Source organism: Stereum hirsutum (assembly GCF_000264905.1).
Source record: "Stereum hirsutum FP-91666 SS1 unplaced genomic scaffold STEHIscaffold_12, whole genome shotgun sequence".
NCBI lineage: Eukaryota > Fungi > Basidiomycota > Agaricomycetes > Russulales > Stereaceae > Stereum > Stereum hirsutum.
Genome location: NW_006763142.1, coordinates 875,443 through 896,809, shown reverse-complemented (window position 1 = coordinate 896,809; position 21,367 = coordinate 875,443). Strand labels below are relative to the sequence as shown.

Here is a 21,367-nt window from a genome sequence, read left to right as displayed (position 1 = left end):
TGGAACGAAAATGTGTCATTCTCAAGCAAGGCGTCCAATCGGAGAAAATTTCGCACTGTGGCTGCTGTTCGTCCCTGTCGGGTTTTTCGTCTTGAGTGGCCTCCGGTGGTTGGGATGGCGTTGGAGCACTAGAGGAAAGATGTCACACAACAAAAAAGACTGGCAACGTTGAGGTCCTTACGCTGAGTCTGGCTTTTGCTCTTCGACATTGGGTTCTTCTTCGACGTGATCGTGCTCAGAAGGCTTGGGAGGAATATCGGGCCTGGCAACGAAGTTGAATAAGTTGTGGGGAGAGGCTCAAACGTATATGGAAGAAGTTGAGTTCTTGACAGACTTTATCTCAGGATGTGGGTAACTAAGAGCGTGTTGGCATTAGATGCACCAGATCGAGCCGTGAGCGAAGAGAAGCAACTCACATATGCAGATGCCACAAAATTTCCTTGACCGTATGAACAGTTACACTGATCCACGGAAGAAACATATTTGAAGCAGACGTGTATGTTATTTCTGCGAGTGCGAACGGTAGAAAACAGATAGGGCGACAGTGAGAGACGGGTGCTTATGTGGAGGGGGTTAGAGAACCGATCTCCCCGCAACCCTATGTGAAGAAGACTTAGCAAGTCCGACACCTCAAACCACCGTGTCTGCTATCATTGGTGTCACCAAATATGACGCAAGAGACGAATGATACGCTTGGGCATCAACTCGATGTCGATGAACGCCCACGACCGTAGAGCTTCACTATCAGATGTGAATACGGATAGAGGCTGTGATATAGGTGGATCCTGATCATCCGATACACACTCCAGACCATAAACACATGAACTGAGAGATGAAACAACTGTCACGTTGGGGCCCCTGCCAGCGACCGCTGAGTGCTCGATCGGCTACCTTCATGCCCTGTACTTAGACGCACATTGAACGTGCTCCATTTGGTCCTTTTGGAATCGACCAGTCTTAGCTGTTCCATTCTTTTGAGAAGATGGCAGTAGTACATATCGAGCGAGATGGGACGAAGAGCAATGGGGCACATCCGCATGGAAGAAGGACTACTACGCAAGAAAGCTTGAAGGCCGCGGGGGAAGGGGAAGGGGAAGGGGAAGGGGAAGGGAGCGGCGAGTATGGCGGTGGATTGATTTTCTTGCTCATTTGTGCCCGGCTCCTACATAACGTGTTTCCGGTATTCTCTTTATTTCGCCACTTTCTGTCTGGCCATGGTCAGACCACTTCTTGAGGATCGGACGGTTTTTTCCCCGAAGGCTCCGCAATACGCATACAGTGGTCTCGCTTATGTAGGGTTCGGTTTCGGGCGCCTCATGCGGTTACTTTTGTGGTTTGGTTGTATGTATTTACACACGCAGCGCCCCTGGCTCTCGCTGGCGCTATACAAATACAATTGAATTTAAAAAAAAAAAAAAAAGAACCTGCAACGAACATGAGAGCTGACTCAGCAGCCTTCGGTGCTCTCCGGAACGGCAAACCATTTTCTCTTCCGACCACAACCTCGTCACGGTCATTTGTTTGAATATAGCATTGGCAGCCAGAACACCTCACTCTATCATACGATCAATGATGATCGTCCGTACAGTAGAATGAAAGCGAGAATGGATCGGCGATATCCCATAACACAGGTCAGTAAGTTCATGTTCTTGAAGCTGTTTAGCTTTTTTGGTTGGTCTGATACTTCAGAGTGTTTCTCCTTATATTTACAGGAAAACAATCTTCCACAGCATGAGCCAAACGAGCTCTCCACTTCGTCCGGAGTGGACACATGTTCATACGACTACCTTTTAGTAAGTTGGTGCGTAGTTCTGTCGACCTGCGTCTTTTAATGCCGAGGATGAGTACGCTTCGTGGACCTCGGGCTAGACAGCTGTTTGCCTTTGGAGCACGCAGTTCGTACAGGCCGCAAGGCTGTGACGTCTGAGGTTCTTGACGATGACATATTTATCCGACGCACAAACGTCTGAACGATTCCATGCATCGCGAAATGAGCGTCTTCCTCGATAATCGCCTCGACGCTGAGCTTTCGCTCGCTCATCGGATCCGATCGTTGTGCGCTCTAGTTGTTCATTCATCGAACCAAGGACCCCACGAGACAACAGATGGTCGTTGGACTCCTAAGCTTGCGCCTGAGGCAGTGAACAAGGTGACATTTATCGGTCTCGAGTCAGTCCTGATGACGCTGGGAGGCCCCCATGGATCGTCAAACCACCGAGTTCCATGCCGACTGGGTCGCGGCTGAACGTTCGTTTGGCCACAGCACGCTCATCATGCACACAAGTAGCTCCAAAGTTCACATCACATCCTGTCTGTTGAGTTCCAAAGCACGCACACACAAGTGTGAATGCTATGATTCCTTCTGGGATTTGACGCAAAATGATTGTCCGATATACTTTTGAGGGTCTTCATCCACCGAGAAATGCAGCAGAAGCTAGGCTTTTCGTAGAGTATGAGCCACGTTGCTTCGTCTGCGTCTGCACATCTTGGTGGCACAATTCGTCGAGAGACGCCACAAACATCCGTATCCATATGAAAGCAGACGTCGCACAAACCACCCTCTCTCATTCCACCCAAATCACACAATATCTGACTGCGCCGCGAATCAACAGCCCAAACCCCCCGTCTGCATCCCCTGTCCCCCTCCAGCCGTAGCTCCAGGCGGTGGCGGACAGCAGCCTAGCGTCTCCCACTCCTAGGCTAGGCCTCTAGTCCTCACCGAGTGCAAAGTCACCGCCTCTATCATCGACGTTCACTCCTGGGTTACTCTGATCCAAAAGTTCCATAACCCCAGTACGTCGGTCGCGAACCAGGTCACGTACAATTTTAGTGTTCTCGGAGGGCCCGCGATATGTAGCTTCGTCGTAATCCGTGAGGATGGGACGCGGGTTGTGGGTCCATCGGCTCATTCGCTCGTCTGCACACTCTCGCGGCCAAGGCCGTCATCTCCGAACGTGAGCTCGGACGTTCTGACATCCACAAAAACCCGACGGCGAACGACCTCAAGGAGGATATCATCAACCTCGGATTCAGAGGTATAGCCTCACTAGCCGCCACACCAGTTTCCTCGCGGTCGACAACAGCGGGAGTGTCGTCGGGAAGGCGGACGCTCCCTCTCCATCTGGGCTCCCACACGGGCTGTTCGCCGTTCCAGTTCCCCAGATTTGAGCTGCCGCGGCGACTCGAGGTGTAGAACCCGCCTCACTCCTCAGAACGTCCGATCCCTTTGCAGACTCGCCCATGTCTTTCATCCAAGAGCAGGCGGCTACTTCCGGCATCGAGACCGCAGAGGTTCTGGACAAGCTTGTCAGGATGTAGAGATTCGACGACTCCTTTGGTGAGAAGTCTACAGAGGTGGTGGAGTTGATTGACGGATTGGGAAGGATGGTCGACACAGGAGGCATTGGCCAAGTTCGACGGCATTGATGATTTGGTGAAGGCGGTGGTGCTTACCTGGGCATGGATGCGTGTCTCCTGCGGAGAGGAAGTGGTTGATATCGTCGAGAAGATGGATTTGTGGTTGAGGGAGAATGTGGCGAAGAGCGCGGATGTCGATGAGCTTGAGCGTCAGGTGGCGGAGTTGCAGTCTTTTGGGGCATGAAAAGGCGTTTAGACAGGTTTAGACACGTCAGCACGGAAGAAAGGAAGCAGCTCATCTCATCGCTTGCACAAGAAATGTAATTTTACGATGATAATGAATCTACGCAGTTTTTGGTTCGCTTTCAAACATCATTAACTCGAGGGCTTAGTGAATCGACTTAGACGGCCGACAGGCAAGCATCGGGCAAGAAAGGACAAAAGCACCATCGATATACTTACGTTCAGCTCTATTTTGCGGAAGCATGGCGACGAGGAACGTTAACGATCGTCCGGGTGGCGTGGCACCCAACGTGGCGCAGAAAGGGCGTGGAATTGTGTCCCCGGCATATAGCGGACTACCGGAGTTCGAGATGTGGCACGTCGGCGATCCCCCACGTACTTATGGTGTTGAGTCGGGAGGGAATGACGCTTGAGAGTCGAAGTGTGGTAAGTAAGTACTAGGATTCTGACAAAGACTGAAAGAAGAGGGGAAGTCGCAGTCGGACTCGCTCTCGATCCAGCTGGTTATCGAGCGTTCAAGAAAAGTCTGCAAAGAGTCCTCCTGGGCGCTCCGCAACACCAACGTTTGTTCTTAGTTCGCTGACCAATTACATGAAATGACCACTTTGTTCACTCCTCGATCAGTGACCTTGTAGGGACCTCGCAGTGACTTCATCGCTTCTAACTGACACTCTAACTCTCCTCTCCATGCACTCGTCCATTGGATCGAATTCCTTACCAAGGCCAGTTTCCTAGCATGTAACCCTCGGCTTTCTTGCGTTCATTGCTGAGCCTGCCCGAACTTCATCCTCTCAACCTTGTCAGACGCTGCGTCCCGAACACACTGCTGAAATGTGCTTGAAGGACAGACTCCGACCAGCCCCGACTGCTAATCACCGATTGCTAGGAAAGACAATGCTTTCCAAACTCTTACCTACCCTTCCACGTTTCTTGCCCCTTGTGTGTAGTTCAAGTGTACCGTACTGCAGTACGATGGTCGTGCTCAACCTTGCATGGTTGAAACTTGTGGAACTCGAAAGCCAACCAATAGGATGTCTCAGCGATATATCCCGGTCCCGCCTCTACTGCGTCATCATCGTCGTTGTCATCCCGGCGGCATCCCCACACTTATTTTTCTTTCTTTCCTGAGTAAGTCTTTCTGGCGCACTGGATAAGCTTTTCGATTATCCTATGCGCATGATACTCTGACGATGGCCCGGGGATGCGCCAAACGAAAATCTTCCTGGCCGAAGGTCGGACAATTATAAAAGCCGGGATGTCTGGAAACTGGGACTGCACTTATCGACCAGCTCTCATCACCATCATCTCAACATCTCCGTACTACCCCAACTTTGAGTTTTTGAACCTGAATAACGATGGCACCTATCACCAACGGCCGTTCTCTTTTCTCTGAAATCCCTACCGGTACGTTTCCATTGCATGGAGTCGCGCTTCTCACTCGCTCATCTTGCCTTTTTCTTCGTGTCGTCGTGAACTATACACCAGGCTACCCTGAACCAGGCAAACACGTTACCTACGACACCTCCGAGACTATCGACCTCGAGACCGTTTCTCTCAATGGAGGTGTCCTCGTCAAGGTACTCTATCTCTCGATCGACCCGTACATGAGGGGACGCATGCGGCCTGAGAGTGTGGCGAGTTATGTGGTACGTTTACCGGTTTTCTCGACTTCTGGCAGATGAGTAACAGTTAGAATGTGTACTGACTGTGTTTTCTTCGGGTGTTCTGTTGGTTTAATGTTACGTTGGAATGGATCAGCCCGCATTCCCGCTCGGTAAACCGTGAGTCTCTCGTTACTCGTCATATTCAAGTTCCCCTCTCCTCTCCTCCTATCTCTCTCATATCTGGAGGCTTTCATCGTATACAATGTATAATGCTACTTTATGCTAACTGTTCATCATAATACTATGTACAGAATGACCAACTTCGGCGTCGGGAAAGTCCTCCGCTCAGAGAACGATTCCTACAAGGCTGGCGATCACGTCTATGGCTCCCTCCGTGCGTTTTCTTCCCTTGCTACCACTCGCTTTACCTTGTATGTACCTCGAGAACCTTTAAACTAAACCTGTATACAAACAGCATTCCAAGAATACTTCATCAGCACAGAGAAAGGCGAACTCACCGTGCTCAAGAACGAGGCCGGGATCCCCTTGTCGGCTTATGTCGGCGTCGCGGGTATGCCGGGTCAGACTGGTGCGTCTCCTACTTATAATATTCGTCACGTCCCACCATGCTAATGATGTATAACAGCGTACATCGGGTGGCAAGAGTTCGCAAAGGCGAAGAAGGGGGAGACGATATTCGTTACGTCTGCCGCTGGACGTGCGTGTTTTTTTTCAACTCCCTCCCTCCCTGCCTCTCCGCCGTACCCGTTTATCCGCAACTCAATCCCCCACTCCATCACACGTATAGCCGTCGGCTCCTTCGTCGTCCAGCTCGCGAAGCAGGAAGGTCTGAAGATCATCGCCTCGTCCGGCTCAGAAGAGAAAGTCGCATACTGTACGTCGCTCGGCGCGGATGTGAGCTTTAACTATAAGACAACGAGCACGGAGGAGATACTGAAGAAGGAGGGGCCGATCGATATGTGCGTTTTCCTTTCCTTTTTTCACAGCTGAATGCCAGGTACTAACTTTTTTGCGATGTGTTGATGTGGATTAGTTACTGGGACCACGTCGGGGGCGAAGTTCTCGACCTTGCGCTCAAGTATGCGAACGTGAACGCGAGGTTCGTCGAGGTGGGGATGATTACGGAGTACAATGGCCCCAAGGCGTATAGCGGGATTACCGTGCGTTTCTCTTTATTTTTCTTCTGATAAGTACCATCAGACGCTGACTTGTCTCCCTTCTTACTCCTACTTTTATCCTCTTCCTCTACGCACTCGTTCCCCACCACGGTTTCCCTATCCCCATCCATGACTTCACTACACTCTGCACTCACCCGCCCACAGAACATGGTGAGCATCATCGCCCGCCAAATCTCCATGAACGGCTTCCTCGTCTTCCACTGGCTGCACAAATACGGCGAGGCCTTCTACCGCGACGTCCCGAAATTGATAAAAGACGGGGTCATCAAGTTCGAGGAGGATAAGAGCTATGGGTTGAAGGAGGCCGGGCAGGGTGTTTGGGAGGTGCAGACGGGGAAGAGCAAGGCGAAGAAGGTCATCGTTGTTGCGGAGGATTAGAGTGGGATCATGGGATGTCCGAATCATGGTGGACGGTTGGCGGTGGAGTGGAATAAACACACAATTAAATAAAGGTGGAGTCTGAATCTGTATCGAGTATGTATATATGTATAATCGCTAGCCTACCAAGTCTGCTTCCAACCGAAGGCTCATGCACATACGCTATCGTGGCGCAGGCATGTTCTGGCGCTGCCGTGACCATTTGGTTAAGCATGTACAACCCAGAATGAAGACTTCCGAAATAGCACTGACCGGCCTTCTATATCGTTACCACAACTGCTACAAAAAGACCAGTGTCAATTCTAAGGACACATTAAATCCCGATTATTCAGGAGAGCAAAAGCAAAAATCATGAGTATATATATTCCCATTGATTCGACCCAGGCTCGAACTGGGGACCTTCTGTGTGTTAGACAGATGCGATAACCAACTACGCCACCGAACCACTGGGAACCACCAAAACTTAGATACTATACTGACTGTCACCCATATCCTGTCGCACCCGAACTTTCTCCGTCCAGAACTCACTCTTCGCCACCACAGCGACGACCATCACCACTACCGACGACGACCATCACCACTACCGACGACGACGACGACGACGACAATGATGTCTGCTTCAACATCCCCTACACCAAACCAAACTGGCAGCACAGATATAAGCACAAAACTGTCTGCATCCCCAACGTCACTGTCGACGCCTACACCAATGACGGTCGAAACGCATTTATCCTACCCATCCCAGCCCTCGCCCTCACCTTTGTCCTCCGTCGCTGGTCCTTCCGGCTTATCCTCGTTCCCTTCTTCTGGACAACAGCCTCGGTCTCGTACGCTGCTCAAAGACAGACTATATGTAGGAAATCTGTCACATTCGGTGGATGAGTGCGTTTCTCTTTCTTTCCTACCCTACGCCCCGCACGCCCCTTCCTTCTGTGAATCCTGCAATAGCTCTACGAACTAACTCGATCACGAAATAGACATGCCCTCATCCAGATCTTCTCGAAGTTCGGAAAACTCTCCAACCTCGATTACCTCTTCCACAAGTCGGGACCGCTCAAGGGGAAACCAAGAGGATATGCGTTCGTCGAGTACGTCGATCCGGCTGTAAGTTTGCTTTTCCTCTTTCCTTTCTTCACTTCACTTTGCCCTTCTCCCCGGTTCTTCGTTCTCGTTCCCGTCCTTCGTTTTCGTTCGTTGTTTGATTGAAGATGTCGAATGCTCACCCCGGGTCTTTTGTTTACATGCTACGGGCTATGGGTCACACACCCGCACGCGCCACAATGCGTCCATCCATCCGACGACGATGAACCCTTGCTGCCATGCTATGCCATTTCCCCACTCTCCGCCATGCCTTACTCTCTCCATTTCTCCTTTCTTTCTCTGGCGCATTCGGTTTGCTCAGACCCGGGGTTGACCTATGCCGATACAGACTCCGAGTCTCGCGCCAATTGACAATTGATGATCACTAACTCACTCATGCTCTCCAATACATCATAGGACGCCGAACGCGCACTCACCAAAGCGCACGATAAACTCCTCCGCGGTCGTCGTCTCGTCGTCACGTTCGCGCATCAAGCGCCTACGGACGCCTTCCCTGGTTCTGCGCCCTCGCACTCTGGCGGACACGGCGGTGGAGGTGGTGGAGGATATGGTGGTGGGGGTGGAGGATATGGTGGTGGGGGTGGGTACGGTGGGGGTGGAGGTGGTGGAGATAGGGGATATAGGAGGATGGTGAATGAGGCGGGAAGACCGACTGCGTTGAGTTTGTTGAAGAGTGCGCAGGAGGGGGGTAGGGATCGGTACGTCTCCGTCTCCCTCATACACACAACCTTCGATGTTCTCTCCCACTCCGTACCCTCTGGTCTCCAGTCGAAATTGAGACTGACGTGATTTCGTACGGTTATTCACTTAAAGGACGAAAGATAAGATCGCGATCATGGAAGCCAAGCTTCGACAGCTCGAGAAACAAAAAGAAAAACCTCCTCTCACATCTACCACTTCATCCAGACCAAACCCCTCTTCCTCCTCCGCAACCACCACCATAACACTCTCCCACCCCTCACTTCCCGCGAAACCACCACCCTCCACGTCCACATCAACACACAATCCCACCTCCGCCTCCGCACGTCCAACTAACAGCCGCGCGACGGGGCACATGCAACACTCCAAACCCTCCAATTCCAAGCCACAGCCGTCCAAAACCCGAGCACCCCATATCGACGTCGGCCTCGGGATTGAGATGGGGAGGAATCTCACGTCGGGGTTAGGCGGTGGGGGTGGGTCGGCGCTGAAGACGGGGACGGGAGGGATGACGGGGGCAGGGGCGAAGGGAGGGAAGGTGAAGGGGGTTAAGATCGTTAAGAGGAAGGTGGTGGGTGTTGGGAAGGAGAAAGAGGAGGGCGAGGAGGGGAAGGGGAAGGAAGAGGCGGTGATGACGCCGACTGTGGAAGATGCGAGTTCTGGTCAATCTGTTTTGGGAATGAGCGATGTGGCGATGAGTGTCCTCGACGATGGAACCAAAGCAGTCGGTGAGATTGAGGTCGAGGTCGAGGCTCCTGTGGAGGTGGAATGTCCTAGGCAGCACGGCGAGGTGGAAAAGGACCTAGAGAAGGAGGACGATAAGGAAAAGGAGGACGTGGTGATGGACGAAGATGAGAGTGAGGTGGAGATGGTTAGTATAGGGAGTGGGAGCGATCTGGAAGGGTAGGTATACTGTCATGTCGCTGCTCGGGGTCATTGCCCATCAGTCTGTCGGGCTCGGTGCTATGTATGTGATTCCGTTTACTACTTATAGGCCATGCATCTATTCGGTTTTGTCTGGCAATCCTGTTCTCGCTGCAGAGTCAATCTCTGTTCACTGTGCACCGCGTTCCCAGCGGCAGACTGTAAAGCGATACCTGTGTCTGAGGATCGTTCCACTCTAGGTGTGCATGCCATCCGGGAAGGCGCGTTCGCCCACTGTGTGCATCACGTACGTAGCCCTGTAGCACAACGGGTGGTTTCGATGCGTGTGATGCTTTAGAAAGCGTTGACCATGAACCACAAAATCCAAGTATAGCGAAGAGATTTTAGAGACTATACTAATGTGGGTCAAAAGACATTCCAACCTTTCGAGGACGGATGCTCCCTGGCGGGGAGTCGAACCCCGCTCTCGCGCGTGACAGGCGCGTGTACTAATCCGATATACTACCAGGGATGAAGTCTACTTCAAATTCAATTGTTATGTCTCGTAGTTGGCCATCGGAAGGCGGTGACACTCGCGCTGACGTCACCGGCTTTGTTTTGGTTTGTTTTGACTGAATTCAAACATGATCAACTTCGCCGCCACCAAGCCGCCACACTAAAGTTTGTGTCTGTCAGAGAGTCCTTCACTATGCATGTTACTAGCATATGTCCCCTGACTCGCGCACCCTCTCGCGATGATCACTAGTGGTTCCGGGACGAGCTCTTTCGACGGACTGTAGCTTTTCAACCATATGTTCGTCACGTATCACGCAGGGTGCGCCAGCGAACATATTTGACCCGATGGTCACGCAGGTACGCGGGCCTACGAACAGTAAATCGTGACCAATTTACATCGAAACTGCCCGAAAATCAATTTTTGGGTCATGCCGCGAACAATTCCATTGGTTCGGCACGCATGGCCCAGGGAATCTGCATGATTCGGCTCTTCCCTGCGTTCATTTACCGGGAAATGCCGGTTTATGTTTCCTCTCTCCTTCATCGCCTCGGATGACTCGGACTCGGGAGCGAGACACAGCGCCCAAGCAACGTCGTGACCATCTTCTACATGCTCCTTTGCCCAGCAAATTGAAACACTGATCTCTCTCATTTCTGGATGTCGAAATCTCGAGCTCGGACATATGGGTTCTTTGCGGTCTGTGCTCATGCGCACATGCGGTCCTGAGTCATAACATTCTCTTCTTTCCGGTCTGTGTTACAGTCTTCAGGATCGCCGAGTCCTCTGACTGTACTATGGGGATACCGTATCTTGCTCACACTCGCCGGACTTCCCATACGTAGACGTCGGTTCTGATGCCTGAGGATCCGCCCTCCTCATCCCATACCGAAACTCAATTCGACGAGACATGCAGAAGATCCCAGAACAGTTGTGTTCTTGCTTGTATAGGACATGTTCTAACGTTTTCCAAGTATCTCTGAAGCTATACCTACTACCTACTGTTGCGCTTGTATAGAGGGACATCCTCTCCAAGTGTAAGGTGGCCCAACTTGGGTCTTGCTGGCTGTGGCGCAGACCTCCCATTTTGTCGCCGGCGATTGGGAAGATCGAAAAATTCCGCGCCGAGACTGGGTCGGCCATCGGGCTATCCAGGATATCTCCAGACTCTCCTAAGCACTAAGGGCACCCACTAACCAAAGTCAAGGACTTGTGTCCTACATCGCAATCTTCGTGAATCGACCTCATACAGACTAAGTATATGCCAAGCGGAAGCATCTGGCTAACGGTGCAAATGATGATGATCGTTCACTTTCAGGAGACAAGAGTCACGAAAATCTTGTTCACGGTCAGTGAAGTGATCACGGCTCTGAGATCTGCCGCATCCACTTCTCCCATGTAGTTCAGTTTCTTCACGTTTCCTGCTTAGTGTCCCTGCTGCTTACTACTGTGACTCCACTTATTCGCCCAGGCGCATTCGGTCCCCAGTTTCTACGACCTATAAAAGGGCTCGCTTTAACTCCCACCAGAACCATATCACAACTCATCCCAATCGCCAACTTCGGTCACAGCATCACACCCGCCACTCAGAACTAGCACACAAGCATGGCACCAATCGCTAACGCCCGCCATATCTTCCAGGAGATTCCACAAGGTATGCTTCGTATCACACAGCACACTTGCCCGCCGGCCACGCATATGCTGATGCTCAATTCCTGCAGGTGCACCCGTACCAGGAAAGAACTTGGTTCACGATACATCAGAGACGATTGACTTGGACAACGTACCACTCAAAGGCGGCATCTTGACTAAGGCTTTGGTCCTCTCTATTGACCCATACCAAAGAAGTCGGCTCCGGGAAGAACATGTCAAGGGCTACGTCGTGCGTATTGTTATCCGTTTCTCCCTCTATGAGTTTTGGTTCTGATTTTGGGTCGTGATAAACTTGTAGCCTGCATTCAAACTTGGACAGCCGTGAGTATATGAGACCCTCAGACTTGTGGCCTTTGCTATTCTGTTCTATGGCGAAATACCTCTGATCTTAAATTCAATCTCAAAACCTGATTTTAGAATATGGAACATCGGTATCGTGAAAGTCATTCGCTCAGAACACCCTGACTACAAAGCCGGCGACTACCTTTATAACTGGGGCGTTCGTGCGTAGACTCTCACGGATCCACAGCCGGTTTCCAATTCACATGTGCGCATACGTTGTCCATACTAGCTTTCGCCGAATACACTGTTTTTACGGAGATCCCAGCGGGGACGACAAAGCTCGAGTCAAACGAAGGGATTCCGTGGTCTGCGTGGCTCGGTGTCCTGGGTATGCCGGGTCAGACGGCGTACATGGGATGGAAAGAATACGCACGGGCCAAGAAGGTACGTTCATAGTAGTTTTTTCCATCCATCCAGTCTGTATTACTTCATAATACTGATTCTCGTTTCCCGTCTGATAGGGTGATACGGTATTTGTCACGGCGGCTTCTGGACGTACGTTTGAGCTCTGCTCAGTGTCTTCACCCTTCACTCGGACTGATTCGCTTTCACCTTACGCAGCTGTGGGTAGCGTAGTTGTTCAGCTCGCAAAGCTGGATGGCTGTAAGGTCATCGCTTCAGCTGGCAGCGACGCCAAATGTGAAGACGTGCGCGCATCGGGTGCCGATGTCGTTTTCAACTATAAGACCGAGAGTACGAAGGAAATTCTTCAGCGTGAAGGACCGCTCGATGTGTATGTCGTTTTATCCAGTTGTCATTATTTGCTCCGACTGATACGGTGCATTATTTAAGATACTGGGACAACGTGAGTAGCGGTTCATTCATCGGTGTGGCGTTAAGGATGGGAGGTTGATCGGTGGTCGATTGTTTGTTATCACATAGGTTGGAGGCGAGTCGTTGGACGAGGCTTTCCTTGCGATGAGGGAGCATGGCCGCATCATCGTACGTTCCACGAACATGTGATCTTCCTAGCATTCTACTTATACGAGACACCGCTCGACAGCAATGTGGGACTATCTCGACCTACAACGACCCCAACGGTAGCGGTCCCGGTGCTTACGGTCTTAAGGTTGGCCTCATTTTCCACATACGTCCTTTGTCACCAAATGTCCACTCTGTATCAAGCCACCGTTGTTGATTCGGTCGTTAATGCCCCTCTATGCAGAACTACTCCGCATTCTTCCAGAAGGAGCTTCAAATGTTCGGTTTCCTCGTACTCTCGCTTTACCCCAAATACGCCGAAAGCTTCTTCGCCGACATGGTGCCGCTTGTCAAAGAGGGAAAGATAAAGCACAGGGAGGATGTGACGAAGGGGTTGGAGCATTCATGTCAGGCGTTGGTGGATGTGTTGAGTGGGAAGAACCATGGGAAGAAAGTTATTCTTGTGGCGGAGGATTGAGCTGTTGTCCTCTGTTGAATTGTAGCAGTAGCTTATAATAAATGGATCAGGGCATGTCGCCAAATATCTTACAGATTGCAGTATTACAGTGGAGTGTTCTCCGTTGTGTTTGAGCACCGTTTGCGCGACTGTAAAGGTATGGAAATCCTCAAAACTATTTTTCATGAGATCATTATCCACCTCGGTGACAAAGAAGTCATGGTTCGATGGCGTAGTTGGTTATCGCATCTGTCTAACACACAGAAGGTCCTCAGTTCGAGCCTGGGTCGAATCAAATATAGCCCAATCTCGCGTTTGTTATTTTTGTATGCTCTCCGTCTGACTTCTGGTTTCACCCACGATCGAAAATGAAAGGCCAACTTCCTATTGTTTTCTGATTCACCATCTTGGAGATGCATCCCATTGTCACGGCTCACTGAATATACAGCCAAATAATTAAACAAGAGCAGAATACGTGTTACGGGGTCCAACACACGACGACGCCTCGATTGACTACTTGAAGCATAGCAACCTCTTCCAAGCACCATTTCTTTTCACGCGGTGATCCACACCTTCCTTGCCAATTTTCTCTGGGCTTTTCTCAGCGAGTGGCAATGACGGCGTGGATGTCGCAACGGTGGATGTCTCAGCGAGAGACTCCGATATCGAGTCCAGGGCGACGAAAGAGGTAGGCGCAAGTTCAGGCGCAATAGCGAGTACGGCGTACTGAGAAACGGAGAGTGCTGAAGAGTCGTTCGTCGCAATATTGGCTATCTGTATTAGCAGGCAGCCGTCAGTTTCATTCTTTCATCCTTGCATCCGCTGTGATGGTGCATGAGACTGCTCACCTCCGTAACCGGGGCAGGAACATCGGTTCCGCCGACTTGGGTTGCTGGTGGCCACACACCAACAGTATTGGCATTGAGAATAGACCACGCTTGTTGTTTCAGGGTGTCATCACCCAGGCGTTCACCTAAGTATGCATCAAAATCAGCAACTAGGACATCTCATGCGCTCGTACTACCCGTGGTTCACCTGCGTAGGCCGTCAATTTGGCATACCACTGGTTGAAAGTATAAAAATTAACAAATCGCCGTAGTGGAGAAATGGGGCCGGTGTGCGTGTGCGTACCTGGGGGAAGCTCCTGTCGCTCAGCTTCTTTCCATATTTTGCGATTTGGCTAGCAGAAAGATGTGTCAACCAGCCATTTCCGAATTCGGGACAGCAGCAATGACTCACTCGTCATCCGAAGCGTTGTAATATTTGCAGAAATCAAGCCAGGCTGAGTCGAATGCAGGCACCTCCGTGATTGTCTCCACGAGCTCCATGAAGAACTCGCCACCTCCGAAGATATAGGCTAGATCGTACCTGTACGCAGGGGAAGTTATACGCAGAGAAGCGGGATGCTCAGCGAGGAACGTACGCATCCTCGCCTTCGCCGCCCTCGTCCAACAAGTGGGCTGTATCCGGGAACCACCCAACAGCGCCTCCTAGCGGGCCAGAGAACAGGCCGAATTTCATGTTCGCAATGTCGGTCTATCACGCATCATAGACCGAACAGTCAGCAGAAGGCAACACGGGTTACGAATAGAGAAAATGCACCATCCCGGTAACGATTCTATCCTTCCACTTGCTATCGTTCGTCCTCTCCCATTGCGTGAACCAATTTCCAGATAAAGCCGTCCAGTCGGGTCCGATGCGGACACGGCTAGGAGCTTGAGGAGGTAAAGCTGCAACCTTACGAAGTGGCTCCCATTGAAGAAGGGTTTGATCTGCTTGTAGCGAATACTCCATGATATCACCGACCAACTCGTCCGCTACATAAAAATAATCGATAGATCATACAGTTCGAAGTTCGCGGCGGGCGTACCAGTTAAATAGTAGAATGGCCGCTTGATGGTACTACTACTGACCCGAGCTTCCTTCGCACCATCGCCCCAATGCGTGACTACGAATATCGTAAAACAGGTCAATCATCCTGCTCAGCTACATAGTTTGATGAGTAGCGTACCGTGATGCCGAGATCCAAGGCCAGCGAATGGTCCAATATGATGGAAATCAACCTCCGAAAGATGGCGCGTCAACGCATACGCCATCCGGAAAATATCCGCACGCCCAGTCCGAAGGAACGACATCCATATCCACAGGTCGCTACCTGTAAAAATTTATGTGGTGAGAAAGACTAGAATAAGGACAAAAAGAGTGGATACGGACCTAGTTCCCCATTGTCCCAGGCCTGCATTTGCTATGTTCAGTTCTTGCCCAACCTCGAGAAGCGGGAATTACAAACTCACGTAGCCCCCGACATCATATCTCCAGGTGTGACGTGTTTGATCTATGGCAGAGTGAGTGATCAGATAGAACATGCGCAAGGGTGTAGCTCGGAGGGCGGACCATAGGTATGCATGAAGTCGCCGTAGTCCCAGAAGCCGTAAAACTGGCGTTGGCCAATTTCCTGTCGGAGAGAAGGACAGCGAGTCAGGAACTCCAATATGGAAGAGTGTTATACATGTGAAGTCGAATCGCTCATCTGCTGAACTGACATTGACGTAGAAATCGAGCAGGTCCGACTTTTGCTGTTCGATTGTGGCGAGGCCAGAGGACGATGTGTCCGGAACGTTCCTGCACGAGAAAGACATCAGTCAGAAGGCACCCTACCCTCAAAGCTGAAGCTCGAAACCTACCATCGTCCACCGAAGATATGACGAGAGACATAGAACTCTGGAGAGGCCACGACTTGTGGAACAGTCGTCTAATTCAAGAGTCAGTTCTCGGTAATTTCGGTTCAGCACAAGGAAAGACGCACGATGACCGAGGCAAAATCAGCCAGCGTATCACGGGATGGAGTTGCAGACTCTACTTGAAGTGTGAACTCATATGATCTATGGTGAAAGGCAAAATCAAGTTAGCTACGGAGGGCCCATGTACCAGTCCTTCAGAGCTCCGATGCGAGTTGAACGCTGTGCAATCACCTGCCTACTCCGATGGGATTTGGATCAGGATCGCCGACATCCTCGTAGGTCAAATCGAGCTATATAAAATGCCATTAGATATAAGCAGGGAAATCAGGATTTTCAGTGCTTACGCCGTGTGCGGTAGTGTCGTAGTGTCTCATGTCCATGGCCTCCGCCTGTCAACATGAGGAATGCATTTGCCTGAGCAGTTCAAGTGCGATGAAGTACAAGGACTTACCCTGGGGCTATAAGCCCAAATTGTCACTGCTGCAGCGTCGCCCCCTGCACCCCTAATATCCAACCCTCTCGGTGCCCCCTCCCAAAAGTTTCTCGCCGCAAACGTAACTCCACCACTAGTCGCACCTCCGATATATCCCACACCGGCCGCCTTCTCTCCAAACCCAGCACTCTTCAGCCAACTCGCAGCACTTCCTGCTACTGTCCGTTTCGCAACAGTCCACCTCGTGGGCGAGAGTTGATCCAACCTAAAATCGTTCCAGATGGGAAGGTCGTCAACACCGGAAGAAACGGTTGTTGGCCAGGTGGAAATGTCGGGTGTGGCCAGTCCTTCGAATTGTGGGGTAAGAACAGCGGCGGTGGCATCGCGACGTAAGCCGGAGAGGACGCGAACGGGTTCGCCCCAGATACCGCCGGTGGAGGTAACGAAACGGACGTGGCGGTTGTAGAGCTCGTCGGACAGCGGTGTGGAGAATGTGAGACCCTGCGAGTTGAGCGTGAGTGCGATGAATGAGCAAGCAGAATCGAAGAATATGTTTCTCACTATTCCTTTGATGAAGTCGTTGAACTGATCTCCGTCATAGATGAAAAAATGTACCAGCCGTACCGCTGTGGCCCCAGCCGAAATGTAGAACCTGACCGTGAATGGTAAAAACGCGGCATGACCACCGCCCTCATACTTCCCAGTGACCTATTTGCACGCTAATCAGCATAATACAGGTGAAGTGGACGATGGTATGCGAGACCCGAACCTTGATCATGGCTCTTACGGGGCCATCCTGCTCTACAGTCACAGTCTCGATAGTCCCCGTTGTTGCGACGACCGAAGGACGTGAACCTTCAGTTTCCGGCTCGTCAGGCCCATTCTGGACGTGTACAATGAGCTGCCCTGCTTGTGCCTTCGTGCTGCCGCCCAGGGAAAGACTGTCGATGATGGTAGTGCCGGAGGTATTGAATACCGCTTGAAAGATACCAGAAAGTCTCGTATCAGAGGTTCATACATGAGGAATGCAGGCGTACCTGTGAAAGACCCAGTGGTGACCGTAATCTGGTCGGAAGTTTGTGTCACATCGACTGGCGAAGTGGGCTCCGTGGGAGTGTCGACTGATAGATGGAATGTGTCTGTTAAGTTTTCACTCGCCGCCAAGGCATGACCAGTCCACTTCAGGCTTCCATCCGGCCAGCTAGCAGACGCCACCAAGACGCCACCAGTAGAACAAGTGGTATACCGTGAGTACCCATGTCCGGGACCACGGTTGCTGAGAACTTTGAACGTACTATGCTAGCGGCCATGTCTGAACAGGTATACCTGTACCGTCCGGAGAGTTTATGGCGATTGAAGTTGTCCTATCCACGGAGCCTTGAGGCCAAGGGACGCCGAAGGAAGTCCCAGTGATGGTGGTGCTAGGAGCCTTCCCGTCCAGCCACTTCAAGTCGACGCCATCTGATACCGCATTATTCGTTGTCGTAGCCGATACTACCATGGCTTCGTCGCGATCGAAGAGGTAAAGTCAAGAGAATAACACTGGGAATAATCGTTCAACATTGAAACCTCGTGCATGACAGGTTTTATAGAGTCCAACTGGATCACGAATGCCGCCCATGAATATGCGACGAGTAGAGCCTGACCATCTCCCCTATAACAAATGAAGCGGCGGACCGTAGGACTGCCCGGTGAGAGGTCAGCTGAAATGCCGGATAGGCACCCCTCCAGCAAAAGGCGTATGCATGAGATTCGGAAGAGATTTATATTAATGTTGGAGGATCAAGGTTGGCAGACCTTGTTATTGGCAAGAAGTACCAGGAACACCATGCCACTACGAAGCAACTTCTGTGGGTTGCGTCAGATGATGAGTGGATGTCGATCCTTGACGAAACCATAGTAGGCCTAAAAGAAGGGCTAAAGAATTTTGGAAGTATTCCGCACAGAAGTATCGTTTTCGAAACAGACGGGTTGTTGCATGAGAGCGCGGTGTCTGCCCTGGACAGTCAAGTGCTCAAACCCACGAGCTATGCAAGTTGGAAAACAGCAATCCGGCACAATTGAAGTTCAGGGGTCTTGGCCTTGTGACGCTTGTGACCCATGAGAGTTGAAAAGCCCACCGTTATGTGCATACAGAGGATCATTTTCGGGGAAACGTGGATAAGACGCCCAGCAGGCCATAATATAGATGAAAGAGGACATAACATCCCACATAGAAGACCAGAGAGGGACGTCTGAGACTCGTGAGTACTTGTTGTCGTCGGCCTCAAGTTTCAACGTTGTAGAAAAACTTGAGGGTGAGAGACTTCGACGGACACGTGTACTTTCCCATGGTCCCGGAAATAGCCTGTGCTTTTGGTGAGTGGCGATTGGGCCACTCCCTACGTATTTGCAAAAATGGTTCCAACTTTCTCTCCTTCCCATCAACATACTTGACGCAGATGCAGTACATTACAGCGTCCGTAGGGTATTAATCATTCTTACAAGAACACATTCAAGTCATAACAACGTTAATCACCTGCATTAACTCTAACAATGCCAATACTCTTTCCATGACTCGGAACGCCACTCGTTTGGGTGTCCACCCCTACGGGTCCCAGCTCAAGCTCCTGCCCATCCATTCCAGAGCTATATCTCGTTGAAGTTCCTCCATGGGACTGAGAGATCTGATGGCTGCCGTGTCGTGTCGCGAATTGTAGTGTAGTATGCACCATCGTATTATTTTGAGTGGCTGGAACAGAGTCCAGTTGCGAAAGGCCGAGATGTACGATGAGGATAATGAGTGTTGGATACAGGCCCTATGATACAATCGCAACAGTCAGATACCATCAGCACAATATAAGATGAGGGAGAGGTGGGCTGGATCATGCAAACAAAGACATACGGCAATCTGTTGTCCAATACTGCTCAGGAAGATTTGGATGAACGATGCGGGACTTCCGGATGGGAATTCGATGGGGAGGAAGTAAAAGATTTGAGAAACCTAATGAGAGAGCAAAATCATGGTCAATTTATCACCCCAGCCGTCTACATTAGTAAGAGTCATTAGGTAGGATACACACCCATAGAACGACATAGATCATCCCGGACTCAACCAGCGACCATAAAATCTTCTCGAGGCGACTTCTGCAATACTTAGAATCGCCGTGAGCAGCCCTCACCAGCAGCGAATGATGCCTTCTCGACAAAAGTGCGTGAGAATGAGACGGTACAGAAAGCAAGGAAACAAACTTCGCACCATGCTATATAGCCAATCGATCCTGTCGCTCCGATATTCGTCGCTATAGATAAAGATAGCGCTGCTACCTCGGCGTTCGTGCAAAGAGCCACTGACTCAAAAGGAAAGTCGTAGTGGATGATGCACCCGAAGAACGTCAAGCTGGCGACTTATGGCGACGACACCGTAACTATGAGTTCCATCAATATCTCGAAGGCGTGAACGGAGACACTTACCAGCAGAGCCCAGGAGAAGGAGGGATAACACGATCAACAACGGTCGATTACCACGAGCCAAAGCACATGCTCTCCAGACGACAATGCAGTCACCGAGGACGAACTGGCAGGAAACCAAGGATCGAACACAGCAACATATATCAATTAAGCTGCCACGATAAGCCAGACTATATTGAAGGGAGGCGCACCTCGAAAGAGTATAGGATATCCTGAATCCAGTTGAAGGTGAAGATTATATTGCTCCCGTTGTCCAGTCTATCTTCCAGAGGCGTGTCCAAATTGACGACAAGAACCGCTCGTGTTCTCAATGTGAGGGCTGCCACATCCAATGCCCATAAAGCGCTCGAGAACAGGAACATGAGGAGAGAAGCGAGAAGTAGTGCAGCCTTGGCTTTCGAACGAAATCCTTTTCGTCTGGAAGTATCATGATCGGTTTCATAATGCGTCAACCTCTCATAGACAGCTGAAATCTTGAAGAAGACCAAGTACCTCAGTATGCGTAGTAAGGAAAAGAAGGTGATAATGTACACCGCTGGATTAGGTTGAACTGCATTGTCAGCAAAGAGCGCCTTGGGCGAAAACGAGGAAAGAGCGACGCACCGTACACCATGCTCTCCACGATAATCACAGCACAGTCATGAATAATGGTATTTCCAAAGCCCGCAAGAAGGATCTGTTGGTCTGCAGTCAATCCAGAGTCATCGCGCGCATCCAACTTCATCACTGGCGTGTTCGAAGAGAGGAGGATGGATGAAAAAGGCGATAGAAGCAATGAAGCATTCGTTGCCGAGAAGCATACCCGGCTCCTCATATATACCTGTACGCCTTTTGTAGGCACGAGTTGATAACGACTCGGATGCGCATATTCTCCGATGCCGAGACTATGGTTACATTACTAGCACGTCACTTATGCTCGCCGATCCGCTTCGTGCGGGGGAAGCTTTACATACCAGCGCTATGAAAAGAAAGAGGTCATTGGATATGAACCGCAAAACTTATCCATACGAGGCATGTATGGGGACAAGTTTGTTGGAAGATATTGTCAAAAGAAAGGCAAGCGGTGAGAGGATGTACCAGGCTTATTAATGGACAGCCTTGGAAGTCGTACAGGATCAAAAGGCAAAGGGAAGGGCCACAAAGTTGACGAGGATCCGAGTCGGCGCTTGCCAGTTAGCGCCACAACATGAGAACACCGTGCCTGCGCATCGCTAAGTTACTTCTCTTCAGATCAAGCACGGGCGCTCAAGCCAAGCTCGATACGGGCAAGCTTGAACATCGATGTAGCAGAAGAGTATGATGCGATGATATGGACTTTTAGGAGTTCATCAGCTCATTGCACAGCCAGTTTATGTACTGCAGCGCAATGTCAGAGCAGTAGGCCAGTAGCAAAAATATTTTGTATATCGAC

At 50.8% G+C, this 21,367-nt stretch overlaps 7 protein-coding genes and 3 non-coding genes across 10 annotated transcripts; 5 read left to right on the top strand and 5 right to left on the bottom strand.

The window, feature by feature from the left end:
- Nucleotides 1-2,905: 2,905 nt before the first annotated feature.
- On the bottom strand, nucleotides 2,906-3,404 carry STEHIDRAFT_113170 (uncharacterized protein; the record flags this gene model as incomplete). The annotated part of the gene is made up of 2 exons (XM_007306981.1): nucleotides 2,906-3,001; nucleotides 3,048-3,404. The coding sequence occupies 2 exons, from the start codon at nucleotides 3,402-3,404 to the stop codon at nucleotides 2,906-2,908; spliced, it is 453 nt and encodes a 150-aa protein (XP_007307043.1).
- Nucleotides 3,405-4,913: 1,509 nt separating this feature from the next.
- STEHIDRAFT_100980 (alcohol dehydrogenase) lies at nucleotides 4,914-6,916 on the top strand. Its single transcript, XM_007306980.1, has 9 exons — nucleotides 4,914-5,004; nucleotides 5,086-5,246; nucleotides 5,359-5,381; nucleotides 5,516-5,598; nucleotides 5,680-5,793; nucleotides 5,851-5,922; nucleotides 6,013-6,184; nucleotides 6,259-6,385; nucleotides 6,548-6,916. Exons 1-9 carry the CDS (start codon nucleotides 4,956-4,958, stop codon nucleotides 6,779-6,781), a joined length of 1,035 nt encoding a protein of 344 aa, XP_007307042.1. The 5' UTR covers nucleotides 4,914-4,955; the 3' UTR covers nucleotides 6,782-6,916.
- Nucleotides 6,917-7,152: 236 nt separating this feature from the next.
- Nucleotides 7,153-7,226, bottom strand: STEHIDRAFT_t206. The gene has a single exon. It is a non-coding gene; the product is annotated as a tRNA-Val (tRNA).
- A 264-nt stretch (nucleotides 7,227-7,490) lies between these two features.
- Nucleotides 7,491-8,747, top strand: STEHIDRAFT_62398 (RNA-binding domain-containing protein; the record flags this gene model as incomplete). The annotated part of the gene is made up of 5 exons (XM_007306738.1): nucleotides 7,491-7,663; nucleotides 7,759-7,885; nucleotides 8,279-8,378; nucleotides 8,484-8,580; nucleotides 8,696-8,747. Coding segments are annotated over 5 exons (549 nt in total), but the record flags the coding sequence as incomplete, so codon positions are not given.
- A 465-nt stretch (nucleotides 8,748-9,212) lies between these two features.
- On the top strand, nucleotides 9,213-9,488 carry STEHIDRAFT_133019 (uncharacterized protein; the record flags this gene model as incomplete). Its single annotated transcript, XM_007306979.1, has 1 exon — nucleotides 9,213-9,488. The coding sequence occupies one exon, from the start codon at nucleotides 9,213-9,215 to the stop codon at nucleotides 9,486-9,488; it is 276 nt and encodes a 91-aa protein (XP_007307041.1).
- Nucleotides 9,489-9,904: 416 nt separating this feature from the next.
- Nucleotides 9,905-9,977, bottom strand: STEHIDRAFT_t205. Its single transcript has one exon. It is a non-coding gene; the product is annotated as a tRNA-Asp (tRNA).
- A 1,514-nt stretch (nucleotides 9,978-11,491) lies between these two features.
- On the top strand, nucleotides 11,492-13,432 carry STEHIDRAFT_82852 (alcohol dehydrogenase). The gene is made up of 11 exons (XM_007306774.1): nucleotides 11,492-11,613; nucleotides 11,681-11,841; nucleotides 11,911-11,933; nucleotides 12,030-12,115; nucleotides 12,184-12,338; nucleotides 12,416-12,449; nucleotides 12,516-12,687; nucleotides 12,747-12,759; nucleotides 12,837-12,896; nucleotides 12,958-13,023; nucleotides 13,120-13,432. The coding sequence occupies exons 1-11, from the start codon at nucleotides 11,565-11,567 to the stop codon at nucleotides 13,351-13,353; spliced, it is 1,053 nt and encodes a 350-aa protein (XP_007306836.1). The 5' UTR covers nucleotides 11,492-11,564; the 3' UTR covers nucleotides 13,354-13,432.
- Nucleotides 13,433-13,553: 121 nt separating this feature from the next.
- STEHIDRAFT_t212 lies at nucleotides 13,554-13,627 on the top strand. The gene has a single exon. It is a non-coding gene; the product is annotated as a tRNA-Val (tRNA).
- A 128-nt stretch (nucleotides 13,628-13,755) lies between these two features.
- STEHIDRAFT_123492 (uncharacterized protein) lies at nucleotides 13,756-18,192 on the bottom strand. Its single transcript, XM_007306978.1, has 22 exons — nucleotides 17,802-18,192; nucleotides 17,544-17,707; nucleotides 17,276-17,484; nucleotides 17,068-17,214; nucleotides 16,525-17,007; nucleotides 16,418-16,462; nucleotides 16,305-16,363; nucleotides 16,139-16,214; nucleotides 16,017-16,084; nucleotides 15,876-15,954; nucleotides 15,727-15,787; nucleotides 15,627-15,667; nucleotides 15,547-15,568; nucleotides 15,344-15,487; nucleotides 15,203-15,280; nucleotides 14,935-15,149; nucleotides 14,756-14,868; nucleotides 14,572-14,700; nucleotides 14,464-14,512; nucleotides 14,368-14,395; nucleotides 14,181-14,305; nucleotides 13,756-14,106 (listed from the first exon to the last, which is right to left on the bottom strand). The coding sequence occupies exons 1-22, from the start codon at nucleotides 18,005-18,007 to the stop codon at nucleotides 13,846-13,848; spliced, it is 2,802 nt and encodes a 933-aa protein (XP_007307040.1). The 5' UTR covers nucleotides 18,008-18,192; the 3' UTR covers nucleotides 13,756-13,845.
- A 743-nt stretch (nucleotides 18,193-18,935) lies between these two features.
- On the bottom strand, nucleotides 18,936-20,880 carry STEHIDRAFT_123490 (uncharacterized protein). The gene is made up of 8 exons (XM_007306977.1): nucleotides 20,560-20,880; nucleotides 20,449-20,491; nucleotides 20,148-20,373; nucleotides 19,960-20,062; nucleotides 19,745-19,892; nucleotides 19,569-19,683; nucleotides 19,391-19,489; nucleotides 18,936-19,304 (listed from the first exon to the last, which is right to left on the bottom strand). Exons 1-8 carry the CDS (start codon nucleotides 20,678-20,680, stop codon nucleotides 19,017-19,019), a joined length of 1,143 nt encoding a protein of 380 aa, XP_007307039.1. The 5' UTR covers nucleotides 20,681-20,880; the 3' UTR covers nucleotides 18,936-19,016.
- Nucleotides 20,881-21,367: the final 487 nt, after the last annotated feature.

Coding starts and splice junctions, on each gene's coding strand:
- STEHIDRAFT_100980 (XM_007306980.1), top strand. CDS start 4,956: ATGGCACCTATCACCAACGGCCGTTCTCTTTTCTCTGAAATCCCTACC. Junction 5,005..5,085: donor TTTCTCTGAAATCCCTACCG/GTACGTTTCCAT, acceptor ACTATACACCAG/GCTACCCTGAACCAGGCAAA. Junction 5,382..5,515: donor GCATTCCCGCTCGGTAAACC/GTGAGTCTCTCG, acceptor TACTATGTACAG/AATGACCAACTTCGGCGTCG.
- STEHIDRAFT_82852 (XM_007306774.1), top strand. CDS start 11,565: ATGGCACCAATCGCTAACGCCCGCCATATCTTCCAGGAGATTCCACAA. Junction 12,339..12,415: donor AATACGCACGGGCCAAGAAG/GTACGTTCATAG, acceptor CCCGTCTGATAG/GGTGATACGGTATTTGTCAC. Junction 12,450..12,515: donor TGTCACGGCGGCTTCTGGAC/GTACGTTTGAGC, acceptor CACCTTACGCAG/CTGTGGGTAGCGTAGTTGTT.
- STEHIDRAFT_123492 (XM_007306978.1), bottom strand. CDS start 18,007: ATGGTAGTATCGGCTACGACAACGAATAATGCGGTATCAGATGGCGTC. Junction 17,708..17,801: donor CAGACATGGCCGCTAGCATA/GTACGTTCAAAG, acceptor GGCGTCTGCTAG/CTGGCCGGATGGAAGCCTGA. Junction 17,008..17,067: donor ACGACTTCATCAAAGGAATA/GTGAGAAACATA, acceptor CTCAACTCGCAG/GGTCTCACATTCTCCACACC.
- STEHIDRAFT_123490 (XM_007306977.1), bottom strand. CDS start 20,680: ATGAAGTTGGATGCGCGCGATGACTCTGGATTGACTGCAGACCAACAG. Junction 20,492..20,559: donor CGTGGAGAGCATGGTGTACG/GTGCGTCGCTCT, acceptor AACCTAATCCAG/CGGTGTACATTATCACCTTC. Junction 20,374..20,448: donor TCCTTACTACGCATACTGAG/GTACTTGGTCTT, acceptor TGATACTTCCAG/ACGAAAAGGATTTCGTTCGA.